This window comes from Protopterus annectens, chromosome 10.part0 (genome assembly GCF_019279795.1).
Source record: "Protopterus annectens isolate FY-2018-M chromosome 10.part0, PAN1.0, whole genome shotgun sequence".
NCBI classification, from domain to species: Eukaryota; Metazoa; Chordata; order Ceratodontiformes; family Protopteridae; genus Protopterus; species Protopterus annectens.
This window is the reverse complement of record NC_056744.1, coordinates 609661762-609686343: the sequence shown is the minus strand read 5'-3', so window position 1 is coordinate 609686343 and position 24582 is coordinate 609661762. Positions and strand designations below refer to the sequence as shown.

The window sequence follows — 24582 nt, the reverse complement described above, 5'->3', positions numbered from 1 at the left end:
AAGAGTCTCTGAAAATGAAAAATCCTCAGGAGGAGAAGCTGTAGGAGTGGAATCATCCACATCAGAATCAGAAAAAGTAGGAAACTCTTGCAAGTCTTCCACAGAAGACTCTGAAGCCTGTGAACACTGTTCAAAACTATCAAACTCCTGTTCCACCCTAGGCCTCTTATCAGGGGGCATAGAACCTCTAATCAGAGTAATCAAATCTTCTGCCATTTTAAGCATATGTTTCTTAGGCACAGAGCCGAAATGCTAGGAGAAGCCCCCACAGAAGCTGAACTTGGCCTACCTCTAAAAGAAGCTTTGGCAACAGAAGGAGAGGCCCTAACTACCTTGGGAAGAGAGGGAAGAACAGTTACCTGAGAAGCCCCTCAGCCTGGCCTACCTCCTGAGAGGGCACATCCTGTAACAGTAAAGTATCTGCCTGAGACTCCATAGAGACTCCTGGCAAAACCTCTGGCTCCTGAGTTCTAAAGAACCGACGTCCGGGACTGCCGGTTCCTCACCCCTAGGCTTCACTGTTTTGTCCTTGCGCTTCTTGATGAAGCGGGCGGAGCATCCGGCGGCATATTATAATTGCAACGCTTCCCAAACACTAACCTAGCACAATCTAGCCTCCTCTTAATAGTGCGCTTGTTAAATCTAGCACAAGAGCGGCAACCAACAACGCCGTGCTCAGGCCCTAAACAAGGTATACACAATGTATGATAATCCCTATGCGTATCTGCTTCCCACAAGAAATACAGTTATTCACTTTTTCTGACATCCGGTTAAATACTGAGGCAAGAAAAACCAAAATGTTCTTAGCCAACTCTGTTTCGGTCTGAAACTCCAAAATCTCAGAACGCCAACCTGCACTCGCAAAATTGCTTCTGCATCGGACCATGCGGCAAAAGACTGAGGAAATGACGTCGGTCATGCGCCTCTGGTATTCGGGCCGACTGGGACGCGGACTATACCCAATAGTCAGGACTGCAGCAATGGAAGACGAAGAACATCTGAAATATTTTGTGATACAGGAGATAAGTTGCTTAACAGTGAAAAGTTTTGATAAGCATATTATCTGGTATAGACAGAGGTGATGTTTCTGAACAAATCTTAAATTACTTGTAAACAATGCATTAGAAACATGACACAAACACACAAAGGGTTGGATGGATAACTCACAGACAGCTTACTAAGAAGCGGATGATCAAGCAGAAAAAAATATACCTTACAATGGGGGTGGGTGTGTGCTGCTAAAAGTTAAAAAAAACGGTATGTTGAGTACAGACAGTAATTGACTAGGAAAAGTTGCTGGACAGAAAGAAAGTCTCTGGCTTTTTAAATACATTAGGTACTTGGAACAACTTATTTTACCATGACTAGTTAAATAATATGTTATAATGGTGCAAGTGTAGATCTTCAATTGTGTGAAAAGTCTTATTCAGTTCATATATATCTAGAACAAATCACCTTAGTATCTGTTGAGCAAATGTGTTCTTCTGTTCTTGTGTCACTCGACTAGATGGAAAACCCTGCTGCTGCATAACTTCCTTGATCCAAATACTCAAGTAGCTGAAGCAGTGCTTATTTAGAACAAACAGAATGTCAGCAAACTGATCCATCAAAAGCCGGGATGCCTGTCCACCAATCCCCTGAAAATAGATGAAAACAGTTATCAGGAAGACCAAGAACTGTCAAAAGCCAAACAAAAACTCATCTAAAGCATAATGACTGAAAAACAACTAATATACACTGCTCTGAGCTATCGACATTCCAAAATGTTTCCAATGTCGTACGACTTACTAACCTGCTGGCAAATTAGTTTGTAACTGTTCACTACATGTGTACAGTACTTTGATCAATCCAGTAACAAAGGACATGGAACAATTTTCTTTAATTTTATCAGCTGACACCAATAACATGCAACCATTATGCATTAAGATCTCATAACAAACTTTGTCAGCACTGTATACTGCTGATGGTCATTAAATCTGCTATTAGCATCACCATCAGTGAAGGCAGCACAAAAAATGTGAAAAGCATCTGCACTCTCTCCTCATTCCATTTCTACTGTCCTCCTACCTCATGTGGTCACAAGTATAACCCCTTGCTGCTTCACACCTTTTTATTCAGGATTCCTTCTGTGGATAAGCTATAAAATAAACATGGCAAAGGCCATGAATATCTAAGGCCTCCTTCTGAGAATTCCTTCGACTAGATTTGTTCCAGTACTATTGAAATTTATAACTTATATTAGACCTATAATCGAATACAACTTATTATACTGCATATATTGAAGAGGTGGTCTCTCCATATTAGAATGTGTTCAAAGAAAATTTACTAAAAAATAAGGAGCGCGAGACAAGCAAATATCAGGAACATTTAGCTAAACAACTTATTTTTCCATCAGTTATCAGTGGTTATGTGTCAGACTATGTCTAGCATATCATGCAGTTTAAGATGAATAGACATGACTTTGCTCAATATTGAGGTGCTGCAATCAGGGCTAACTTCTCATGGAGCAAACTATACCTTTCAACTATCAAAATGCAGAACCTCTTTTAGATCATGATTTATCACCCAAGTATCTTAAGATCACAGAACAGTTTGCCATTACAAGTAAGGAAATGTAACTCATTTTAATCATTCAAGAAGTTTTTAGACACTTGGTTTGGTTTGAAATTCTAGTCCATGACTTTGGAGCCTGTGTTATGATGGTCCTTGTCCTTTACACAGCTCAACAGAAACTATGAAACTGTTTGATGTAGTCATAAAAAGAAGTTATGTACTCACCATAACGTTCCATCTGAGTAGGTACTTCATTTGTCTGCAACCTGTGGGTATCAGATCCGACCTCGGATCTGAGCCTGCAGCTTCACAAGCTAAAAGATCCGAGCTCCTAGCTCCTCCCCCTACCCATAATCCCCTGCTGCTTACTGTATTACCTCAGATCGAGTTTGCTCAGTCCTAAACAATTCACACCCTCGACAGAGGATCAAGCCCTGCTTCATCTCATGAAAAAGACATTTTGCAGATGGCAGTTATCCCGATGTGGTTAGGGGGTATGGAGGGGGGGTTGGTTGCAGACAAATGAAGTACCTACTCAGATGGAACATTATGGTGAGTACATAACTTCTTTATCTGAAGTAGTTACTTCATTTGTTCTGCAACCTGTGAGACAGAGTCCCCAGCTACCTATATAAAGTAACCCTGGGTGGCCTTACAGAAGGATATTCCGAAGCACCGCGGAGCCAAAGGAAGCCCAACTCCTCGCAATCATATCCAATTTATAATGGCAGATGAACGTATGAGAAGTGGACCAAGTAGCTGCTGAACATATGTCGTCCAGAGGAACCCTGGACCAGAAAGCTGCTGATGTAGCAATGGATCGGGATGAATGAGCGTGAATTCCCATAGGAACTGGTTTACCTGAGGACGTATACCCGTGGATTATGCACTGGGAAATCCAATTTGCCAAAGTTACTTTAGAAATTGCCTTTCCCATAGCTGATTTGGCAAAGGACACAAACAACTGATCAGACTTGTGAAAATCCTTAGTCCTGTGCAGGTAGAAATGTAATTGCCAGTGTACGTCCAGTTTGTGCAATGTGTATTCCCCTTTGTTCTGAAAATTTGGAAAAAATACTGGTAAATTGATTGATTGGTTAATATTTGACTCTGAAGCCACCTTTGGTAGGAAAGACGGGTTAGTCCTGAGAGACACTTTATCCTTGTGAAAAATGAGGTGGGGGGTTTCATGCACAGGGCTTGAAGTTCTGAGACCCTCCTGGCTGATGTAATCACCACTAAAAAGGCTGTTTTCCAAGACAAGAATTTCAATGGAACCGAAGAGGCAGGCTCGAAGGGTGGACTTGTCAAAGTTTGTAATACTAAAGTTAAGTCCCACGGGGGAACTACAGATTTCACCGGTGGTTTCAAAAGAAAAATGCCCTTCAGGAAGGTTTTGCATATCTTTGAGGATGCTACTGATCCCAGTCCATCCCCCACATGAAAGTGGGAAATGGCTGCTAACTGCACCTTAACTGTGGAAGCGCTCGCACCCTTCTGAAAGATTAGTAACAAGAAATCCAGAATCGTAGGAATAGGAACTGTAAATGGATCCAGGCCCTTGCGTTCGGCCCAAATGGAAAAACGTTTCCATTTACTATTGTAAATTTTTCTGGTAGCAGGTTTATGGGCCGCCACCAGAATGGCCTTCACTACTGATGAGATACCGGGAGTCCTAGCCATCAGAGGAACTGGATCAACCAAGCAGTCAGCTTGAGGATTAGCAGGTTCAGGGTTTGGCATCCCGCAGGATGCGAGATCAAATCTGGAATGGGATCCAGAATCCATGGAGGAACAACACTGTGAGACCGTAGGTAAGGGAACCAGATCTGACGAGGCCAGAATGGGGCTATGAGGATCACTCTGCTCCCCAACCGACGTGCTTTCTGAATGAACTTCGCCATAAGCGTGAGGGGGGAAAAGCATAAAGAAGACCGGGTGGCCAAGCATGTACCAAAGCATCTCTTGGGGCTTCCCCTGAAGGGGGGGGAGTATTGCGAAGTAATCGCTGCACTTTGTGTTTGACAGAGAGGTGAAAAGATCGCAGCGAGGCCAACCCCATGCGCGGAAGATTTGCTTCGCAACTGAAGGATTGAGAGACCACTCGTACAGGGTGAGAATCACCCGACTCAGTTTGTCAGCCAATATGTTGGACCAACCCGGAATGTGCGTTGCTATCAGAAAGCGGTTGGTGGATATCGCCCATTCCCACACTCTCATAGCTTCTCGGCAGAGGGGATAAGACCTGGTTCCCCCGTTTGTTTATGTACCAGACTACCGCCATGCTGTCTGTCTGGATCGCAATAGTCCCTACATGGAGAAGGTCATGGAGGGCTTGCAACGCCAAAAGCACCTCCCTCATCTCTAGGACACTGATATGCAAAGCGGTCTCTATGGGGGTCCACGTGCCTTGAACAGTTCAGCCCGAACAATGCCCCCCCATCCGAGGCGAGAATCATCCGTGGTCAACGTGGCTTGGGGTGGGGGAATTACAAAAGGTCTCCCTTCTTGCAGCTCCCACGAGCGAAGCCACCAAAGGAGGGAGTCCCTGCAAACTCTGCTCAGTGAAATCAGGGTGTTCAGCGGGTGAAGCACAAACAACCATTGAACTCGAAGAGTCCACTGTAAGATCCTCATCCGGAGGCGTGCATGAAGAGAGCCCGATGGCTGCTGCCATCGACCCCAGTGCCCTCAGGACTAACTCCGCCGCAGGAGCTGGGCTTCGAAGAAGGGTAAGACCTGATGTGATAGGCTGTTCAGTCTGTCCGGAGTTAGTAGGGCTCGACAAATGAACGTGTTCAACTTGGCCCCTATAAACTCCAAGACCTGTACTGGCTGAAGAGAGGACTTTTGAAGGTTCACTGATATGTCCAACTTCTGGGCGAGAGTTAGAGTGTAATCCCTTGCAATGCCGAGTTGATGCCTGCTGGGGGTGACGAGGAGCCAGTCGTCCAGGTATGGAAAGACCTGAATTCCCTGGAGTCTCAGGTGGGCTGTGACCACTGCCATGACCTTGATTAACACCCTGGGGGCTGAGGTGAGGCCAAACGGGAGAACCCTGAATTGATAATGACTGTCTCCTAGCCGGAAGCGGAGAAACCTCCTGGATCATCGGTCCATCGGAATGTGGTAGTACGCATCCTGGAGGTCTATGGAGCACATCCAGTCGTTCTCCCGAAGAAGGGGGAGAATTGCCTGAAGAATGACCATCCGGAACTTTTCCTTGGGGACAAACAGGTTCAGAGCGGAGAGATCTAGAATCGGTCTTAAGTCCCCCGTCTTCTTTGGCACTAAAAAGAACCTGGAATAGTAGCCCAATCCGGACTGGTCTGGGGGGACAGGCTGGATGGCTCTTTTTTCTAGCAGCTTTGACACTTCTAAGGCTGCAGCCTCCCTTTTATTGGGTGGGACATCTGGGAGGAGCCTGACTTTGGGGGGGTAGGTGTATGAAAGGAATGGAGTAACCTCTGGATATGATTCGGAGCACCCATCGATCTGTTGTAATGGACTCCCAATTTAACAGATGCTCCGATAAACACCCCCCCGACTGCCTCCAGACAGGGACAGCCGGGTAAGCCCTCACGGCTGTTGCGTGGGCCTGTCCAAGAAAGGTTCCCTAGACCTGAAGTTACGCGGCCCCCCTCTGCCTCTGGGCCGGTGTCCGCCTTGTCCTCCTCTGCTTCTACAGGACGAGGGGTCCGAAGCCGGATGGGACTGCGAGACTTGCGGAACCACAACTTCTTTTGTCCCCTCTGATTCCTAGAAAAGGATCGTTGGGGATTCGAGAAGCGGACCCAGATGGCAGACAGCGTCTTCCCATCCTTCTCACTTTGGACCAGCGTCTTGTGTACGGTCTTGCCAAAAAGCGAAGATCCGTCAAAGGGCACATTTGTGAAAGATGCCTTGAAGGGATCTGCAAAATCGCAAAGGCGAAGCCAGGCGTGACGCCACAGGATGACCCCAGCTCCGCTAGCCCTAGCGGCTCTCTCAGTAGCATGAGAGAGTAACCGCATGGACGTGTTAGAGATGGACTTTAGAGTGCACATACGAGTCGTAAATGTGCCCTTATCTGCGACCGTCATGGACTCTGGGGGGGCTGCAGCATATTTCTTAATTAGGTCTCGCTGTAGCCTGATAATGTGTGCCATATAGTTCAGGGCCCTTATAGAGAAGGTTGCTGAAGCAAACATCCGCTTCCCAATGGGGTCCATCGCCCGAGATTCCTTATCCGGAGGATGGATTGAGGAACTCTCCTGTGTGCGTTCCTTCTTCGTGGCAGCAGCCACCAGCATGGCATCAACAGGGGACCCCTTAGCCCAGGACTGCCTATCTGCGGGGGGGCTAAGAACTTTGTCAGGACGTCTGGGGATTGGCTACACGGTGTCGGGTTTTTTCCATGCCCTGGTGGTAATGAAGTCCACCAGGGGGTCAGCCGGAGGGGACACCCAGGAGGTAGACGGGGCCCACCTCAAACGCCTCCAGGAAAACCGATTCATCCGAGGAAGGTTTTTGGGCAGACCACCCCCCTCTAATATGCAACATTTCCATGATGTCTCCAAAGGAGACATCTTCAGGGGGTGATCTTGGGAAATCTTCCCCTTCATCCAAATCCGTGTCTGTGGTGATGGACTCAGGGGAGTCCAGGTGCCTCCTTTTACACTGCCGTTTGCGAGGCAACTCCTCGGTGGGACTGTCCAAGGAGGGCTCGCCCACGGGGTCCTGTTCCTCCAAGGGAACTAAATGGAGGGTTTGAGCAGGCTGTCCCATAGGATGGATGATGGAGGATAGACCCCACAAAGGGCCCGGATCCGATGACTCCAAAACCCTAAACCAGGTCGGAGAAGGAGTGATCGGAGCAAAGAGAGGGGCTGTGCTCCCCCCCTGAGGTTGGGGAGGCAAGAGCACCCCCATCTGCATTTGGGACTGCAGGAATCGACGCATCATCTGATCCATATCCGTGTCGGTAAGGCTCCTGGTTGACCTAGAAGTTGTCGTCGAGGCGGGCCGGGAGGCCGATACTCCTCCTCCGGCGAGAAACAAGGTGAATGGAGCTGAGAGGGGGAGGATCCGGGGACCTTCGAGGGAGAGCTGGGAACTTTTGAAGGGGGGGCTGAGGGGTGAGCCTCAGCCCGCCTTTTGTGAGACCTGTGCTCATCTTTCTCCTTGTGCCTTTTTTCCTTGGAGAAAGAAGCACTAGAGTCCCCCGAACTCTGCACAGCAGAGGGAGTTTGAGTCCCAGGCAGAGCGGGGGGAACTGAAGGTGCCAGGGCTACGATAGTAGCCTGAGCCTTCGAAGGGGAGGAAGAAGAAGAAGCAGAATCCTGGGGAAGTAGGACCGCCAGGATCAGCTTGTTCTTCCTGTCCCTAACTGCCCGAGGATTAAAAGCTGCACAAATTTGGCAAGCCGTTGATAAGTGGGCCACCCCCAGGCACAAGACACACTGAGTGTGGCCATCAGCTGGGGAAAGCTTATGGCCACACTCAGTGCACTTGGAAAAAATGGCTTTGGGCCCTTCCGCCATTACACAACACACACACACACACCCAAACACTAAGGGGGAGGGGAAGAAAAATGCTAACGACCACGAGAAAACTACAGAAAGGGGGCTAACATTCTATTTCTAAAGGGAAATTAACACTAACAAGCTTAAATTTAACTTAAAGAAATTTTCTCAAGGAGAAAAAGCTGAAACGGCCTCACCAAGCTTAAGGAGCTCTTCACAAGTAGCTGTCTTCAGCTGCGGCAAACTCGATCTGATGTAATACAGTAGGCAGCAGGGGATTATGGGTAGGGGAGGAGCTAGGAGCTCGGATCTTTTAGCTTGTGAAGCTGCCGGCTCGGATCAGAGGTCGGATCCGATACCCACAGGTTGCAGAACAAATGAACTAACTACTTCATATCTACATTTATATAATCTTTTTTCCAGCACTACTTCTGTTGTAGAAAGATCTCACAAAACACCACCTCCTTAGAATACAAGGCACTTTAAACACTTAACATACACACAGTAACAAAGACAGTCTCTTACAAGTTTGGCATGGTGTAGTGTGCAGCTAACTCAAGGAAGCCATTTTCTTTCAGATTCTCCTTACTAGTATCACTCAAGGTCATGAAATTAAGATAATGGTCACCAGCAACCCATGTAAAAGAGATATGGAAAAAGGTTCAAAAACTTGACAGTAGTACTAATTTCCTCAACCACTGCCAGTGGCATCAAAAACTGCTGAATTAAGTTCAAATCAACCTCAACACCATTCACATTTAACAGTGGTGAGTTGGCAATCTTACCTTGCAAAGATACAGCTCTGAACAGCCTCGGTATTTCTACAAGCTTGGAGATACTGAAACAAACAAAAAAAAAGAATGTGCGTGGTCGCCACACGCGGTAGAAGTGAAACTTCTGTACGGAAGTGCGAAGAAAAGCGAATGGTACATTACAGTATAAGCAAATACACTTATAATCCTAGATTTTTTATGAAACTGGAAGTATTAAGTAAGTACTGTCAACTGATGCCAGCATGAGTTCTTTCACTGAGCAGATTCAGAACTCTGATCACTGTGTGTGTGTGTGTGTGTACTGAAACAAGAGGCAGAGCTGTAAAACTGGCAGAGTTTGAGTTGGAACTCGCACCATCTTTCTATGACGTGAAAATGCAGTACCATGTCCGGTGGTGTGAGCGGAGTCTGACTTTCATTTCCGTTTCACTCCGAACTCGCACTACCATGCCTTAAAATGCTTCACTTCAAAAAAATCTGGCTGCTCAGTAGTACTTCAGTGGCCAGACGTTTTCTGTTGGTATACACTCAGCTTACCACAGGCACGACTGTTAGGCTGATTAATCAGTGTGCAATTTTTGAAAAGTAATGAGGTACCACTGTACAGTTTCTGATACTTGATTATCCAAATCAAGGTCATGTGGGAGTCTATCCTGGCACTCAGTGGACACAAGACAGACACAGTAATTCTGGATATGATACTCATTTTACACTGCATATGTGTGTGCATACACACATACATACCACATGCACATATAAGGGCAATTTGGGGTAGCTCTAGTTCACTTTTTACAGGTCTTTAGGATATAGTACAAAACAGGAGCACCTGACAGAACCCCACATAGTCACAGAAAAGTACAGTTGTGTACACTTACCATAAATGCAGATGTTCGAGTGTATTCACTGTTGCAGTCATCACATTTGGGTTATCTGCTTGCAGTAGCCCTCAGTCGGCCTGATTATCAAAGTCTTGGGTCCTGCGTCGGTTGCCGTCTCATCTTCCATGATGTCAGGTAGTCAGGGGTATAAAGCATGCAGCCTATGCCGTTTTTCTTGCCCAAGATGTCAGGTGTCCCCATAATGGGAAGCAATTATATATACAAGGTTACATCTCCAACAAAAAAGCAAACGCACCAAAAAGCTTTAAGTATAGCAAGCAAGAACAGAGGTATAGCCAATAGAAGTCAGGGGACTGGAGGTAGGGTAACTGGGACTGCAACAGTGAATACACTTGAACATCTACATTTATGTTAAGTGCACACAACTGTACTATGTTCTTCATGTTTCACTGTTGCAGTCATCACACTTGGGTAGATTCCCAAAGCTAAGAATGGGAGAAGGAAATTAGATAGCATTAGGACCAGCTATAAGGCCCTGCAAGACTGCAGTGGTAAAGCCAGCTCTGGATTTAGAGAAAATTGGCAAATGATAACGCTTGGTGAAAGTATGTACTGAACTCTGGGGAGCAGCTTCTAGGATGTCCCTGGTAGGGACATCTCTGACAAAGGCTGTGCAGGTAGATGCAGCCCTGGTTGATTAGGGTCTAATCCCCATGTGGGCTAGGTTTTCCATGGTGCTTATAGCAGAAATGAATGCAATGACCTATCCATTTAGAAATGGTTTGCTTTGAAATGGCCTTCCCCTCTGCCCCTGCAGCAAATGGAACCAGCAGCTGTTCAGATTTTCTGAGAGGTTTAGCCCTGTCCAAATAAAATCTAAGTTGCCTGTACACGTCTGAGTGCAGTATACATTCCACTTTGTTCTGTGGATTAGAAAAGAAGGTTGGCAAATGAATGGACTGATTAAGGGCTACACTAGATACCACCTTGGGCATGAAGGAGGGATTGGTCCTGAGGGACACCCTATCCACATGAAAGATGATGAAGGGCTCCACTGCCATAAGGGCCTGTAATTCAGAAATCCTTCTAGCCAAAGTGATTGCTAAAAGGAAGGCTGTTTTCCAGGAAAGAAATTTTTAGGTCTCTAGTAGCAGCTGGCTCGAAAGGAAGTAGAGTGAGTTTCTCCAATACAAAGTTAAGGTCCCAGGCAGGGGTTGGAGCTCTCCTGTGTGGTCTTAAGTTTTTTGCCCCTCTGAGGAACTGCTTCAGCTGTGGATGAGAGAAGAGGGGTGGTTCTGTGTTGTAATGATATGACATGGCTGAGGCATGAATTTTGATGGAGGAGAAGGAAAGGCCCTTGTGAAGCAAATCAGTTAAGTATTGCAGAATCTGAGGTAAATTGGGCGCTGCTGTTCCCATCCCGAGTTTGGTTCCAGGAACAGAATCTTTTCCATTTTTCAGCACAGGATTTTCTACTACTAGGCCTCCTTGCCTCCAGAATGACATCCAACACTTGCTTACTGAGGGATGGTAATGGAGAGATCAGGTAATTAGCCAGGCTGCCAGGTTCAGAGTTTGAAGCTGTGGGTGCAGAATCTGGTCCTCCTGCTAGGACAACAGGGCAGGGATCTGAGGCAGGTGCCATGGTGCCAGCAGTGACACACTGCGCAAAAGGGGGTACCAGTGTTGGCGTGGCCAGTCTGGTGTAATCAGTATTGTCCTTGATTTGTCCTGTTTGATCTTTAGTAGTACCTTGGAGAGGAGAGGCAGAGGGGGGAAAGGCATAAACTGATAGATTATTCCAGGTGAAGGACAGGGCATCCACTTTCCAAGCTTGTTTGTGAGGAGTCATTGTGCAGAACTTTTTCAATTAGTAGTTCTGGGGGGAGGCAAACAGGCCTATATCTGGGCTCCCCCATTTGTTTCTCAATATGTTGAATACCTTTGGTTCTAGTTTCCACTCGTGTGGGTCCATGAGATTTCTGCTTAGTTCGTCTGCCAGTGTATTTAGCTTTCCTGGTAGTAATTGAGCCTGTAGGTGCACTTAGTAGCTCAAGGCTGTCTTCCACAGAGCCATGGCTAGTCAGCAGAAAGGGTATGAGTGGGTTCCCCCTGCTTGTTTATGTACCACATAACAGTGGTGTTGTCCGTCTTTACCATTAATTGCCCTGGAAGAATGTGGTCCTTGAAGGCTGTCAGAGCATTCTGTAGAGCTAACATTTCTTTCTGCTTGATGTGCAGGTGCGTTTGACTTGGATTCCATTTGCCCTGAATGCACTTCCCTGCCAAGTGAGCCCCCCCATGCATAGTCTGATGCATCTGTTGTTAGGGTTTGGTCAGCAGGGGATAGAGAGAACGGCAGTCCTTTATTTTGGTGGCAGGCCTCTGCCCACCAAAGGAACTCTATCTGTAGACAAGGTATGATAGGAATCATTGCTTCTAGATCCTGAGAATGTTGACACCATAGGCTTTTTAGATACCATTGTAGTTTCCTCATATGCAGTCTTGCATATGGAATTAGGAGAATGCAGGAGGCCATGAATCCAAGGGCTTGCAGTATTTTCCTTGCAGATAGCTGGGTCTTTGTGGCCAGTAGTTTGAAGTAGGCTGTCAAATGAACTTGCTTCTCTGGCATAAGGAAAGCCTTCTGGGAAGTTGTGTTCAAGCTTGCTCCCAGGAATACAATTTGTTGGCAGGGTACAAGATGTGATTTCTTTTCATTTATGGTGTACCCCAGAGAAGTTAGCAATTTCTGTACAAATGCCAGATGATTCAATACTATGTCCTGGCTTTCTGCCTGAAGTAGACAATCGTCCAGGTATGGATATATTTGGATATTTCTTTGCCTGCAAAATGCAATGACTGGAGCTAGGCACTTTGTGAATACCCAGGGTGCAGTAGATAAGCCAAAGGGCAGTGCAGAGAACTGATAGTGCATGTAGCCTGCGTTGAAGCGTAGGTATCTTCTGCAAGCTTCCCTTATTGGGATGTGCAGGTAGGCTTCCTTTAAATCCAGTGTTGCCAACCAGGCATCCTTGCTTAGCATAGGAAGCAGCTGGAGAAGAGTTAGCATCTTGACTTTTGGGATCACCAAAAAAGTGTTTAGGATGGAGAGATCCAGGATAAGGCACCAGGAGTTGTCTTTTCTGGGCACCAGGAAAAGTCTTGAGTAGAAACCTTGTCCCCTTTCCTCTTCTGGAACAGGTTGAATAGCCCAAATGCTTAAGAGAGAGAGAATTTCCTTTTGAGCTTCTGCCCACTGATTTGGGGGTAGATCTGGCCAACCGTTTGAGGTTGGTAAGAAGTGAAAGTGGAATATGTATCCTTGGAAAACTATAAAACCCATTTATCCTGGGTAACGAGTTCCCAATTTTTTGCCTGCAGGGCAATCTTTCCCCCTAAAGGAACAGTCAGTTCTGCAGGGCTTGGAAGATATAAAGTTAAGTCATTGAGACAGCTTACCATAGGGGGGAGTCTTACCACTCCCTGCTTTGGAAGTGGGAATCCCCACTGCTTATTCCTGTGAGTACCTTGGGACTGAAGCCTGGGTGTTCTGCTGGTTCTAGGTTTGGACTGAGAAGGTCTGGAAGGGGCAGGAAAGGACCAGTTTTTAGAGGGCCAGTGCCTATTAAACCTGGGAGGCTGTGCTTGCAAGAAATCTTTAACAGTTTGCATAGCTTTAGCTTTTCCCTCCATCTTTTTAAGTACTACTTCTGCTTTGTTGCCAAACAGGCGGTCTTGGTTTAAGGGAGTATCCAGCAATTTAGTTTTAACATGATCTGGCAAAGATTGCTCCTTAAGCCAAGCATGCCTTCTAAGTACAGACCCAGTGACAGCAGCCCTGCAAGATGCCTCTAGTGAATCAAAACCACGTTGCAAAGTAAGTTTTCCCACTTGTTCAGCAGAATGCATTAAATCCTGTAAATCTTTATTTTCAGCACAGTCAGGAATCAACATCATTTTCTGTTTAAGCAATCCAATAATATGCTGCTGATACTTCAACATATAAAACTGGCAGTTTAAGGCCTAATGGCCTAGGTTGCAGAAGAGTATACCTTCTTACCCCATCTATCCAGCGCCCTGGAATCTCAGAGGGGGTAGTATTTTTGGCAGTAGTAGCCTTAATGCCCTTGGGCCCCTGTGAAATGGTCTCAGGATCTGCAGTAGGATTTTTAAAGAGAAACTTGTGAGAGTCAGGAACCCTGTAATATCTATCAGGTTTTCTGGGAGCAGGAGGTAAAGAGTCAGGGGCCAAGCTCAATTCCGAAAAGGCATCAACAATAATGTCCAGTACAGGGGGGATAGCTAAAGGCCTGTGTTAGGGCAGGTGTAAGAAATCCCTAAGCCTCTTTTTAGAGTCAGAGTAATCCTGGCTTTACCAGCGGAAATACTCCCTATGAGTATGTAAGGTTTTGCCAAAAGAGAAATCCCCTGGAGAGGAAGCAGAGGGAATAGAGTCCTCTGCATCAGAATCTTCATAGGTAGATAAGAGTAAATCCTGGTCATCAGAGGAAACAGAAATTTCAGAGTCCTGATCAGAAGAATCATAAGTAAACTCAGTCCTAGGTATTTTGGAGGGGGAAGGGTGGTTTCCACTAATTAGAGTAATAAGGTCTTCAGCCATTATTATTATTTGTTTTTTTTTTTAGGCATAGAGGCCTGACCATGCGGTCTTGGCATCAGTTTTCTAGGCATGGATCGAGTTTTAGGCCTTGAAGAAGATGGCATTGGTTTAATATGCAAGTCAGTAGGCCTGAATACACTCTCAGAAGCCGGTGCCTGCAGAGCGGCTCTGGACCCATCCAAGGTAGAGACATCCACAGGTTCCACAGTTGAATCATCTCTGAAGTAGCGGGTATCAGGGGTTGTGAAAGCGCCTCACTGAGTACCGGAGAACTGGTGACTAGCTTAGGAGAAGCGTCGTCGGCAGCTTTGGACCTATGCGGTCTGTCTCTATCTTTGCGTTTTTGGGGAATGTTGGTAGTCGGGTGGCTTACAGAAGCCATATCTGGATTATTTAACAGAGTACCAAAATATTTAGAAGTGTAAATAAACTGACAACGAATAGTTCGTTGTTTAAATAAGGCCCAAAACCGAGAGCGAGGTACACCGTGGTCAGGGCCTAAGCAAAGAATGCAGTACGAATGAAAATCTTTATTAGGCATTTGCTTTCCACAAGAAATACAATTATTAACTTTTACTGACATCGGTTTAGAGCAAGAAAAAGTTTCCCCAATGGGGTACTTAGCTTAGCTGAAGACTTCGGTTCTGAAACTCGAAAACGAAAATTTCAGGAGTCGGCCGAATGGCACTTGCAAACTGCTTCTGCTTCGGGCACCGCAGGCAAGAAAGACTGATGTAATGGCATCGGCTGCATGCTTTATACCCCTGACTACCTGACGTCATGGAAGATGAGACGGCAACCGATGCAGGACCCAAGACTTTGATAATCAGGCTGACTGAGGGCTACTGCAAGCAGATAACCCAAATGCGATGACTGCAACAGTGAAATACGAAGAACATCTGCACACAAAGCAACCTAGCCAACAACCAAAGAGGAGAATAAAGCTCTCTCAGCTACCATTGCTAACATCTTCACTGCTTAGTACCGGACAGTGCAGATTGCAGATGCTCCGTAACAGTGGCAATACTTTCATTTTAAGGATAACACTGTTTGATGAAGTAAAAACCGTATTTTCATTCTCAGGGAATGATGTACGAGTACACTAGTTTTCTCCATCATCAGGTAATGTTTATATGTTGTACAGATGTAGCTGAAAATAGATTGGGATAATGGGGTCATAGGTGACACTTACAGGTAGAGACAATTTAATTATGACTTAAAAAATATTGCTTCATAGAAAATGTAGTGGGTTCTTAGAACTCTTTTCCTTACGTAATAATGGAATATATGTAGGGCAGAGAAGGATTTGAAAAAATAGACATAACAGAGACAGGGAATGGGAGGTAAGAAAAACTGACATGAGAGGGAAAGACTGACATAAGAAGGACAGAGGGAAAGGGAAGTATGAAACAGTGGATCACTGAAGTTGTAACACTTCTAAAGACTTGATAAGTCTACAGATATTAACTTATGGTATATCCATACATCCAGTGAGATTTTTATTTATTTATTGGAAGTTAAGCCAAACTCACACTACCACGGCTAAAGTTGTTTCACTTCAAAAAATTAACAGTGGTTGTTGATGTGCTTGTTACTGCCATCTCCTCTGTTGCTGCTGGCACAGATCAAATGTCCTCAGTCTAAATGAAAAACTAAGTCTAAAGCATATTATCATGCAAGTTTATCAGTGCCTTCCAGAGGTGGTAATCAGCCACAAAGGAAAACATCACTAAAGAGAAATATCATCCAGATCTCAGACTGCAGAAGAATGAAAATGCTTGCCTAAATGACAGAGGCAGTAAACTTTTGTTTAAGGTGCTTACTACAAACAATATATGTTTGTACTCATGATATCAACTGATATTCCAGCGGTACATCTGTAGTGGAAACACCTGGGCTCCCCATCCTGAATTCCCTTTCTCAGCAAGTCTTCAAGATCTCAAACTGTTATGCACCCTGGCACATGCAGTAGTGGACTCAACAGATTGCTACAAAGCAACCAGCACCACTCTCCACAGTTCAGAATGCCCCATGCAATGGGAAGCAGCTGAGATGCTCTTGCAAAACAAGCAATTTCAATTTGACAATAATTCACCTGACCTGAACTAATTTCCCTTGTATTATTGCTCTTGCTATATCACATAAATGTATAAATATGCAATATTTTTGGGGAAGAGACCCAGATGGATGGAGAAACCATCTCCATCAGGGGGGACAGAGGAAGAAGTATGAAACAGAATTAAATATCCATTACAGAAGACTTTCTTGAAGATCAACTGATATGGTAGGGATGCCCCACTCTTTCTCCCGCCTCCTTCCTCACAGACTTGTACTGAGTGCTTTTGTTAATGAGTGTTGTTTTAATGGCATGGAACATTGCTTACAGTTTTCCAAACAATTTTCTTAATTGTCTTCATAGATGAATGTTACTAACTTCTCCACTCTGCTGTGGTGTGGTTATTTTAGTGCAAATGTCATAGTATCAAGATGTATGTATGAATGCATGTAATCCCAAACATGAATTCACCCTGGTTTTATGCTAAATGAAACTGAATGCATTTCTGGCAAATGTCTCATAACAAAATTCATTACTCTTAAGCTGAAATTAGATGCACTGCATACATCATTTAATCATAGCTACAAGGTTCATGGAATTGGGACAGCTGCTAACTTGCGCCAGGGCCTAAAGATTTCTCCTGAAAATGTACATTGAAGGTTTATATAGTTATTTGCTTATTTGTATTTTACCAGTGTAAATCACTGGAAAGTGATGCATACTGTATCACAAGTGTGCAAAATGATTAACTAATGCAAATGTTACTTCCATGAGGAGGCCATACTATCTTTTCCTTACTGCAGTAGTATTTAGCCTACTATTAACAACACTGATGAGTATATTTTATTCAAACACTGCCACGAACTGCTTTCAAATGTAAGACAATAACTGTTGCTTTACTGTCCTCTCTACTCAGTGTGTGCAAGTAAATAGAGAGGCGGTTCATAATTATTACTAACAAACTGCTGATTGCCTCCAACTAGAAGGTGAAGTGCCCAGCCCTGCCCTCTCACTCCTAATAACTTCTTTTTAAAAGTGTGTGTTACTTTCTGTGTATATAACTCTTTTATGTTCCCCTGTACAGGGGATACCCTAAAAACAGTGTTCAGCCAGCATGATCAACATCCTAAAAAAAACAAAACACAATCTTCTAGGAAGAACCATAGTCCTTGCATCATCCTCATTCAACATGACAATAAATTTACTGCTTGCTCCAACTGCACTGGCAACTTTGCTGGTGCTTATAATTGATGTAATAAATTGCCAACTTATCCATATACTATTACATGCATGCCGTCACTATTCTAAATATCAACACAATCACAAGTTAGCTCATCATCACAGAGGTCTAAATCTCTGGTGGCATGTGTGTGCATGCATCTATGTGCATGTGTTGGCATAGATTTCTCTTTTGAGAGATGAGATTTTCACTCAGTTTCATAACTGAGAAGTTAGCATGTGAGGTGCGGAGTTGAAGCCCCCCCCCATATACAGTGGATATAAAAAGTGTACACACCCCTGTTAAATGCTAGGTTTTTGTGATATAAAAAAATGAGACCACAATAAATCATTTCAAAAATTTTCCTACCTTTAATGTGACCTATAACCTGTACATTTCAATTGAAAAACAAACAAATCTGTCTGGGGAAAAAAATACAAAAAAATAAAAAACCCACAATATGCTGGTTGCATAAGTGTGCACACCCTAAAACTAATACTTTGTTGTGTGTGCACACCTTTAAACTAATACTTTGTTGAAGCACCTTTTGAATTAATTACAGCATTCAATCTTCTTGGATACACACATGGTATCAATTAAAGAGACTCTGATTAACTCAGTTGCCTGCTACAGCAAAAACCATGGTTTGCAGAGAACTTACAAATCATCAAAGGGATCTCATTGCTGAAAGGTATCAGTCAGGAGAAGGGTACAAAACAATTTCCACAGCATTGGATATACCATGAAACACAGTGAAGGCAGTCATCAAAAAGTGTAGAAAACACGGGACGAGTGACACTGCAAAGAACTGGACATCCCTCCAAAACTGATGAAAAGACAAGATGAAAACTGGTCAGGGAGGCTGCCAAGAGAACTACAGCAACACTGAAGGAGCTGCAGGAATTTCTGGGAAGTACTGGTTATGTACTACATGTGACAACAATCTCCCATATTCTCCATATGTCTGGACTATGAGGTAGGGTTGCAAGACGGAAGGCTTTTCTTACACAGGAAAATATCCAGGCCAGGCTAAAATTTGCAAAACATTACATCAAGTCTCCTAAAAACATGTTGGTAAATGTGTTATGGTCTGATGAGACCAAGGTTTAACTTTTTGGCCACAATTCCAAAAGGTATGTTTGGCGCAAAAACAACACTTAACATCACTAAAAGAACACCATCCCCACGGTGAAGCATGGTGGTGGCAGTATCATGCTTTGGGGTTGCTTTCTTCAGCTGGAACTGGGGCTTTAGTCCAGGTGGAGGGAACTGTGAACAGTTCCAAATACCAGTCACTTTTGGCCCAAAACCTTCAGGCATGTGCTAGAAAGCTGAAGATGAAGAGGAATTTCACCTTTCAACATGATAATGAGCCCAAGCATACATCCAAATCAACAAAAGAATGGCTTCACCAGAAGAAAACTAAAGTTTTGGAATGGCCCAGCTACAGCCCAGACCTAAATCCAATAGAAAATCTGTGGGGTGACCTGAAGAGGGCTGTACACAAGAGATGCCCTTGCAATCTGACAGGTTTGGAGCGCTTTTGCAAGGAAGAGTGGGCAAATATTGCCAAGTCAAGATGTGCCATGCTGATAGACTCCTACCCAAGAAGACTGAATGTTGTAATTAAACCAAAAGGTGCTTCAACAAAGTATTAGTTTAAGGGTGTGCAAACTTATGCAACCAGCGTATTGTTTGTTTTTTAGTTTTTATATTTTTCTCACCTAACAGATTTGTTTGTTTTTCAATTGAATTGTACAGGTTATAGGTCACATTAAAGTTGGGAAATGATTTATTGGTGTCTCATTTTTTATATCACAAAAAACTGGCATTTTAACAGGAGTGTGTACACTTTTTATATCCACTGTATATGGTAAATGCAGGGTTTGTCTCCCTTGTAAAATAAATAACTTCAAAAATGTTTTGTCGAGTTGAAGGTTCAATCAATTATTTTCATCTTGGTGAATTCTCTGTGGACTAATGGTTTGAAGAGATGTAACATTTGGCAACTGTGAGATCTTCCCCACCTGGGGTGAAGAAAACAGTTTGAGTTACTCAGGCCTTATAAATCTCCTGCAAATGAGAGATCAAGAAATGTTGCATTTCAGAAGAGAGGCTAGTGAGCCTTTTAGCTGAAAAAAAGGCAGAGGAACAAATATATCAATGGTGAAGTTTAAGCCCCAGGGAGAGGATTATTCTTCATAACCATCTAGAGGTAACACACTCCCTTGAGGAGCTGCTTAACAAACCCATACCAAGACAGAGTTCTATACTCTGCCAGGTCAAGAAGTAGTGAGAAAGTTGAAACATGTTGCCTGGCCATGCAATAATGCGAAGCAAAAGTCAAACAGAGGTCTTGGTGTCTCAGCTAGAGCAGGAAGACCAGTAACATTCCTTATTTCTCACCCAATGGGAAAATGGATTCCACTTGTTGAATAAATATGCCTGGTTATCAGTTTTCTAGCAACCTCCAAGACATTTCAAATACCTAATGGAAGAACTTGCAGAATCAATGCTGCTTATAAAACAACCAGACCCTGAGGTGTAGACAGCTGTACTTCCAGACACCTGTAAAATTCTTAACCTGGATCAGGATGGTCTCTGACATCAAGGACCTGCACACCTAAAATTGCAGTCTCCTTGGCTTCCAAGAAGCAACCAGAATTGACCCTGCCTTTTCTTCTTGAAACATGGTAAGTGGGGAAGACATTAAATGGAACAGCAGAAGGCACACCATACAATTTCTATCCTTGCAACAGAGATGTGTTTAAATACTCAATACTCCAACCTGATGCAAAAACATGAGTTATTGAAGACTACATATTCCTCTACAGCAAAATATAGACCTTTCTGGTTTTCCCCATTTTAGAACAGCTCCTAAATGCAGGATTCCCTGAAACGCGGCTCCACTATTAAGGCATTCTAAAGGAACACCATTAGCCAATTATCTAAATATGGGAATAGAAGGGCACCCTTTTCATGCAAAGTCACCAACAACCACAGCTAACATATCCTGGATAAAGATTCTGAACAGAGGATAGGACAAAGGATAACACTTTGTACTGAAAATGGCAATACAGGCCCAGATGCAGAAAATCTCCTCTGTGCAATTTCTGACAGCTGATACATCAGGGGACATCTATCATGTTCAGTGACACTAGCACCCCAAAGAAAGCAGTGCTATCACAGAATGGACAGTCATCATCTGAAACATGGTGCACCATATGTACCTGCTGAAATTACTGAGGTCTAGGATTAGCCACCATCATTTGTCTGAGAGAGAAAAATTAGAAAAATGCTGCCTAATTCCTTAAGGAGCACAGACTGCTACTACTCCAGAAACTCAAATGAGACTAAATGGTTCATCAGAGGAACCTACAAACGGGAAGCTATCAAGCAGCAACAGGACTCAGCCACCTGTTTCCAATCACAAGTTCCACTTGACCCTACTAATGCTTCTTTAAGCTGGAACAAACTTGGAAGAAAAGTATTCCATATAAAATGTTCTGTCCAAATACTGCCATTTTTAGGCAAGGTCAAACTGAGACATTCCATTCTAAAGCCCATAGGAATCATCAAACTGAAGCTGGCTGTAGTCAGTTTCCACTGTCTTAAAACATAATTTGGGTGCTTTCCTGGCTCCAAAGGACGAGGAGATCTGCAATGTCACAGAGACCTGGTTTAGGACTTAATGTATCACTGTTTCCTACCAAATGAGACAGAGGAGGCATCTCCATCTTCATAACATTTTCAATGACAAACTACTGGATGCCAACACAGAGGAAAGTCTTACCTTACTACGTCACTGGAACTGATTTCCATTTACTAGGCTATTAATGCACATGGTCTCTAACTCTTTGTACATGTAATGTAACCCTTACTGAAACATTAAAGTCGGAGATCAATACTGCCAATATCATTTTATTTACTTATATAACTATTAGCTGAAATAACAAAATCACAAACATAATAAAATCCAGAAAACATTGTGTCTGCTTAACAGCAATCACTTTGAGCAAATGGCTAAAATTCCACTGAGCCAATAATTCTTGTCATCGCCTAAATCTCTCACTCTAATGCTCCAGTTAATTTCTTATCCACTTGCCACCTCCCTCACTATCAATATGTATACCCACTTGTGCTCATATCACTTTACACTACACCTCTAACTCAGCGAAGTACATCATTTACTTTATTCACTGAAAAATCAATTACTCACTTGTAAATCAATTTGTAAAGTCTGTACTGTTCATGGTTTGCCTTTTAAAAGTCAAGTTCATTTTGCTGTTTGTAATACAAATGCTTAACACTGTACATCTTTTATATCATCTTTATTTTGTTATGACTTTCATATAATTTATATTTTATTATTGTTTTTTACCTTTCTGTGTTTTTTTTCAGCAGCATTAACTATCATACGTATACACTATTTTATAGCTTTATATAGTATATGTATCGTTGTTTCATGCAGATCACATCAAGAACTGTTATACTGAAACACAAAACCTTTGAAGCAGAGGGTTTCGCTGAACCTAACAAAACCCTTAAAACAAGGTAAAAACACCTAAAACAGTGTTTTTTGCAGGGAAGAGGGACAAGCCCCCTGCATCCCACACCCCTGCTACTTGTATACACTAATTCTGAAATCACAAAACAATGGGGAAAGAAGAAATTCCCTTACCACACTGACTGCTAATCTTGGCAAAAACACATCACAAATAATCAGCATTTGTGAATGGATACACTCACATGCTAAGGTATACTAGACATGTTCATATTTTATCATGTTGCATTTTCAAAATTTTGTTCTTCAGCAATATTATACTGCACAAGTTATGTCTGTGTTTCCTTTGATCCACTGGTTACACTTGTCAGAATTTTTTAATATTACGAAAGTGAAAGAAAGGAATTCTGTTGCATTATGTTTGTGTAAGTTCATGAATGAAAATGTTATTAGAATAATGCTAAGAATAAAACATTGTGTGTGACTGGTGTTTTGCCTGTAAAAACTCCAACTAAAAACAACCTCAAGGTTATGCTGCTAAACGCTAAGAGTCTTAACATGAAACTGCACTCACTGGAAGCAGTCCTCACCTTGGAAGATGCAGATATTTGTGTAATCATGGCGACCTGCTCCAAGGCTGTGGAGCGCAACCCAGCCATACCGGGTTACACCTCCTTCCACATGCTCAGACCACAAACTGAAGGCATGAAAACTAAAGGAGGTGGTGTATCAATATTTATTAAAGATAAATACACCTCCAGATGGGTTAAACAGTATGATTCCCTGGAGATACTTCAAATGCAATTAACTGTTGTTAGGACACCTATTCAAGTCACTTACAGCTATCGGACCCCCTCCATGAATCAAGACACCCACTCTGCCTATTCAGATCTACTTCAGTCTATCAAGATACATCCAAACACCATGGTTTTGGGTGACTATCTACCCATTCACTGACTGGGTAAATTACTCGTGCTCAAACTCACTTGTCCAAATGCTCCTTGACTTCGTTAACTCCAATGCTCTGGACCAGCTGGTTGACACCTCCACAAGGAGTGCCAACATCCTGGATCTGGTGCTTATCCATAGGGGAGCACTGTAGCACCCCCACTGTGAGGTCTTCTCTGGTGAGATATGACCACATATCAGTCTCACTCAAATTATCACACCTGACCCCCACCCCCCAGCATCAACTAAACTGCAAAACGTCTCCAAAGCAGATTATAACCTCTTCAAAAGGAACCTTGACGACTGGATGGGAGAAAGGAAATTCACCCGGGGATCATGTCAGTCGCCCTGCTAGACAGGGGTCCAGGGAAGTAAATAATGTGGGAAGAAATAGCCAGGGAATTGTTATGGCTAGGCTTGTATAGGCCCTAGGGCTGATAGCCTAGTACCAACCTATGAATCTTACAAGATGGTATAAATAGCTTCACTGCACCTTCCCCCCCTCAGATGGAAATGGCAACTATGCAGAGTTCTACACCAATGCTTTATACAAACACCTGTATAACTGCATTGACTCGGCCATACCTGATAGGGCCAAGCAAGCTCCTCAAGGAACAGCAAACCTGCCTGGTGGACAACTGCCATTAACAGGCTTTACAATACGAGGAAGAAATTGCTAAGAGTAAGAGGGAGGAAGCCTTAAACTGGAAAGACTCCCTCCTCAGCTTAAACAAACAAATAAGACTTCTTGTGAAGTCCTCCAAAGCAGACTACGAATCCAAATTAGCCTCAAGTAAGGACAACCATAAGGCACTCTACTTACATCCGTAACTTAAAAGGAAAGTCCAAGGTTTGTGCCGAACTGGTAGCTAATGGTACCACATATACTGAGCCTGTGAAAATAGCTAACCTGTTGGCTGACAGGTTCTGTGAAAACTTCACTCCTCTGTCTCCATCATACGTATGCCATGACATCCCTACCACCTGTCCTCTACCTTGCATCTCTAAACAGCAGGTTGTAAACGCCCTCTCTATGGCCAAAAACACAGCATCTATGGGACCTGATAACATCCCAGGCTGCATCCTACATGGGCTCCAACAGGAATTAGCAACACCATTGGGTAATTTTTTCAATTATAGTCTAAGTTCCGGCTTCGTCCCAGCTGAAAAATGCCACCGTTATTCCCTTGCACAAAGGTGGTACTTCCACTAACCCAAGGAACTACAGACCTATTAGACTGACTAGCTTTACCTGCAAGGCCACAGAGCGAATCATCATGGACCTTATCAACAAAGATATAAATAAATCTCCAAACACTTGACTTTGCACAGTTTGGATTTGTCAAATTGAGATCATACCTGTTAAACCTGGTGGACTTCTTCGAGACAGTCACCAAGGCCCTGGATGAGGGGAAATTTGTGCATACAGCCTACCTAGACTTAGCCCTCGGGCATCATTGACAAATTCACCCAATGAGATATCGATTGTGCAAACATTATGGTGTTGAAGTGGCTGAAAAACTGGAAAAAATGAGCCACAAAGTATCACAGAAAGTGATGAA

General features: G+C 43.7%; 1 protein-coding gene across 1 annotated transcript in view; it reads right to left on the bottom strand.

Annotated features, from left to right (window-relative positions):
* The window catches only part of IPO13 (importin 13), a gene marked incomplete in the record, with an annotated part of 1347960 nt that overhangs the window by 57241 nt on the left and 1266137 nt on the right, over positions 1–24582 (bottom strand). Inside the window, 1 exon segment of the mRNA XM_044085442.1 lies at positions 1456–1637. Coding sequence (XP_043941377.1) covers positions 1456–1637 — 182 coding nt within the window.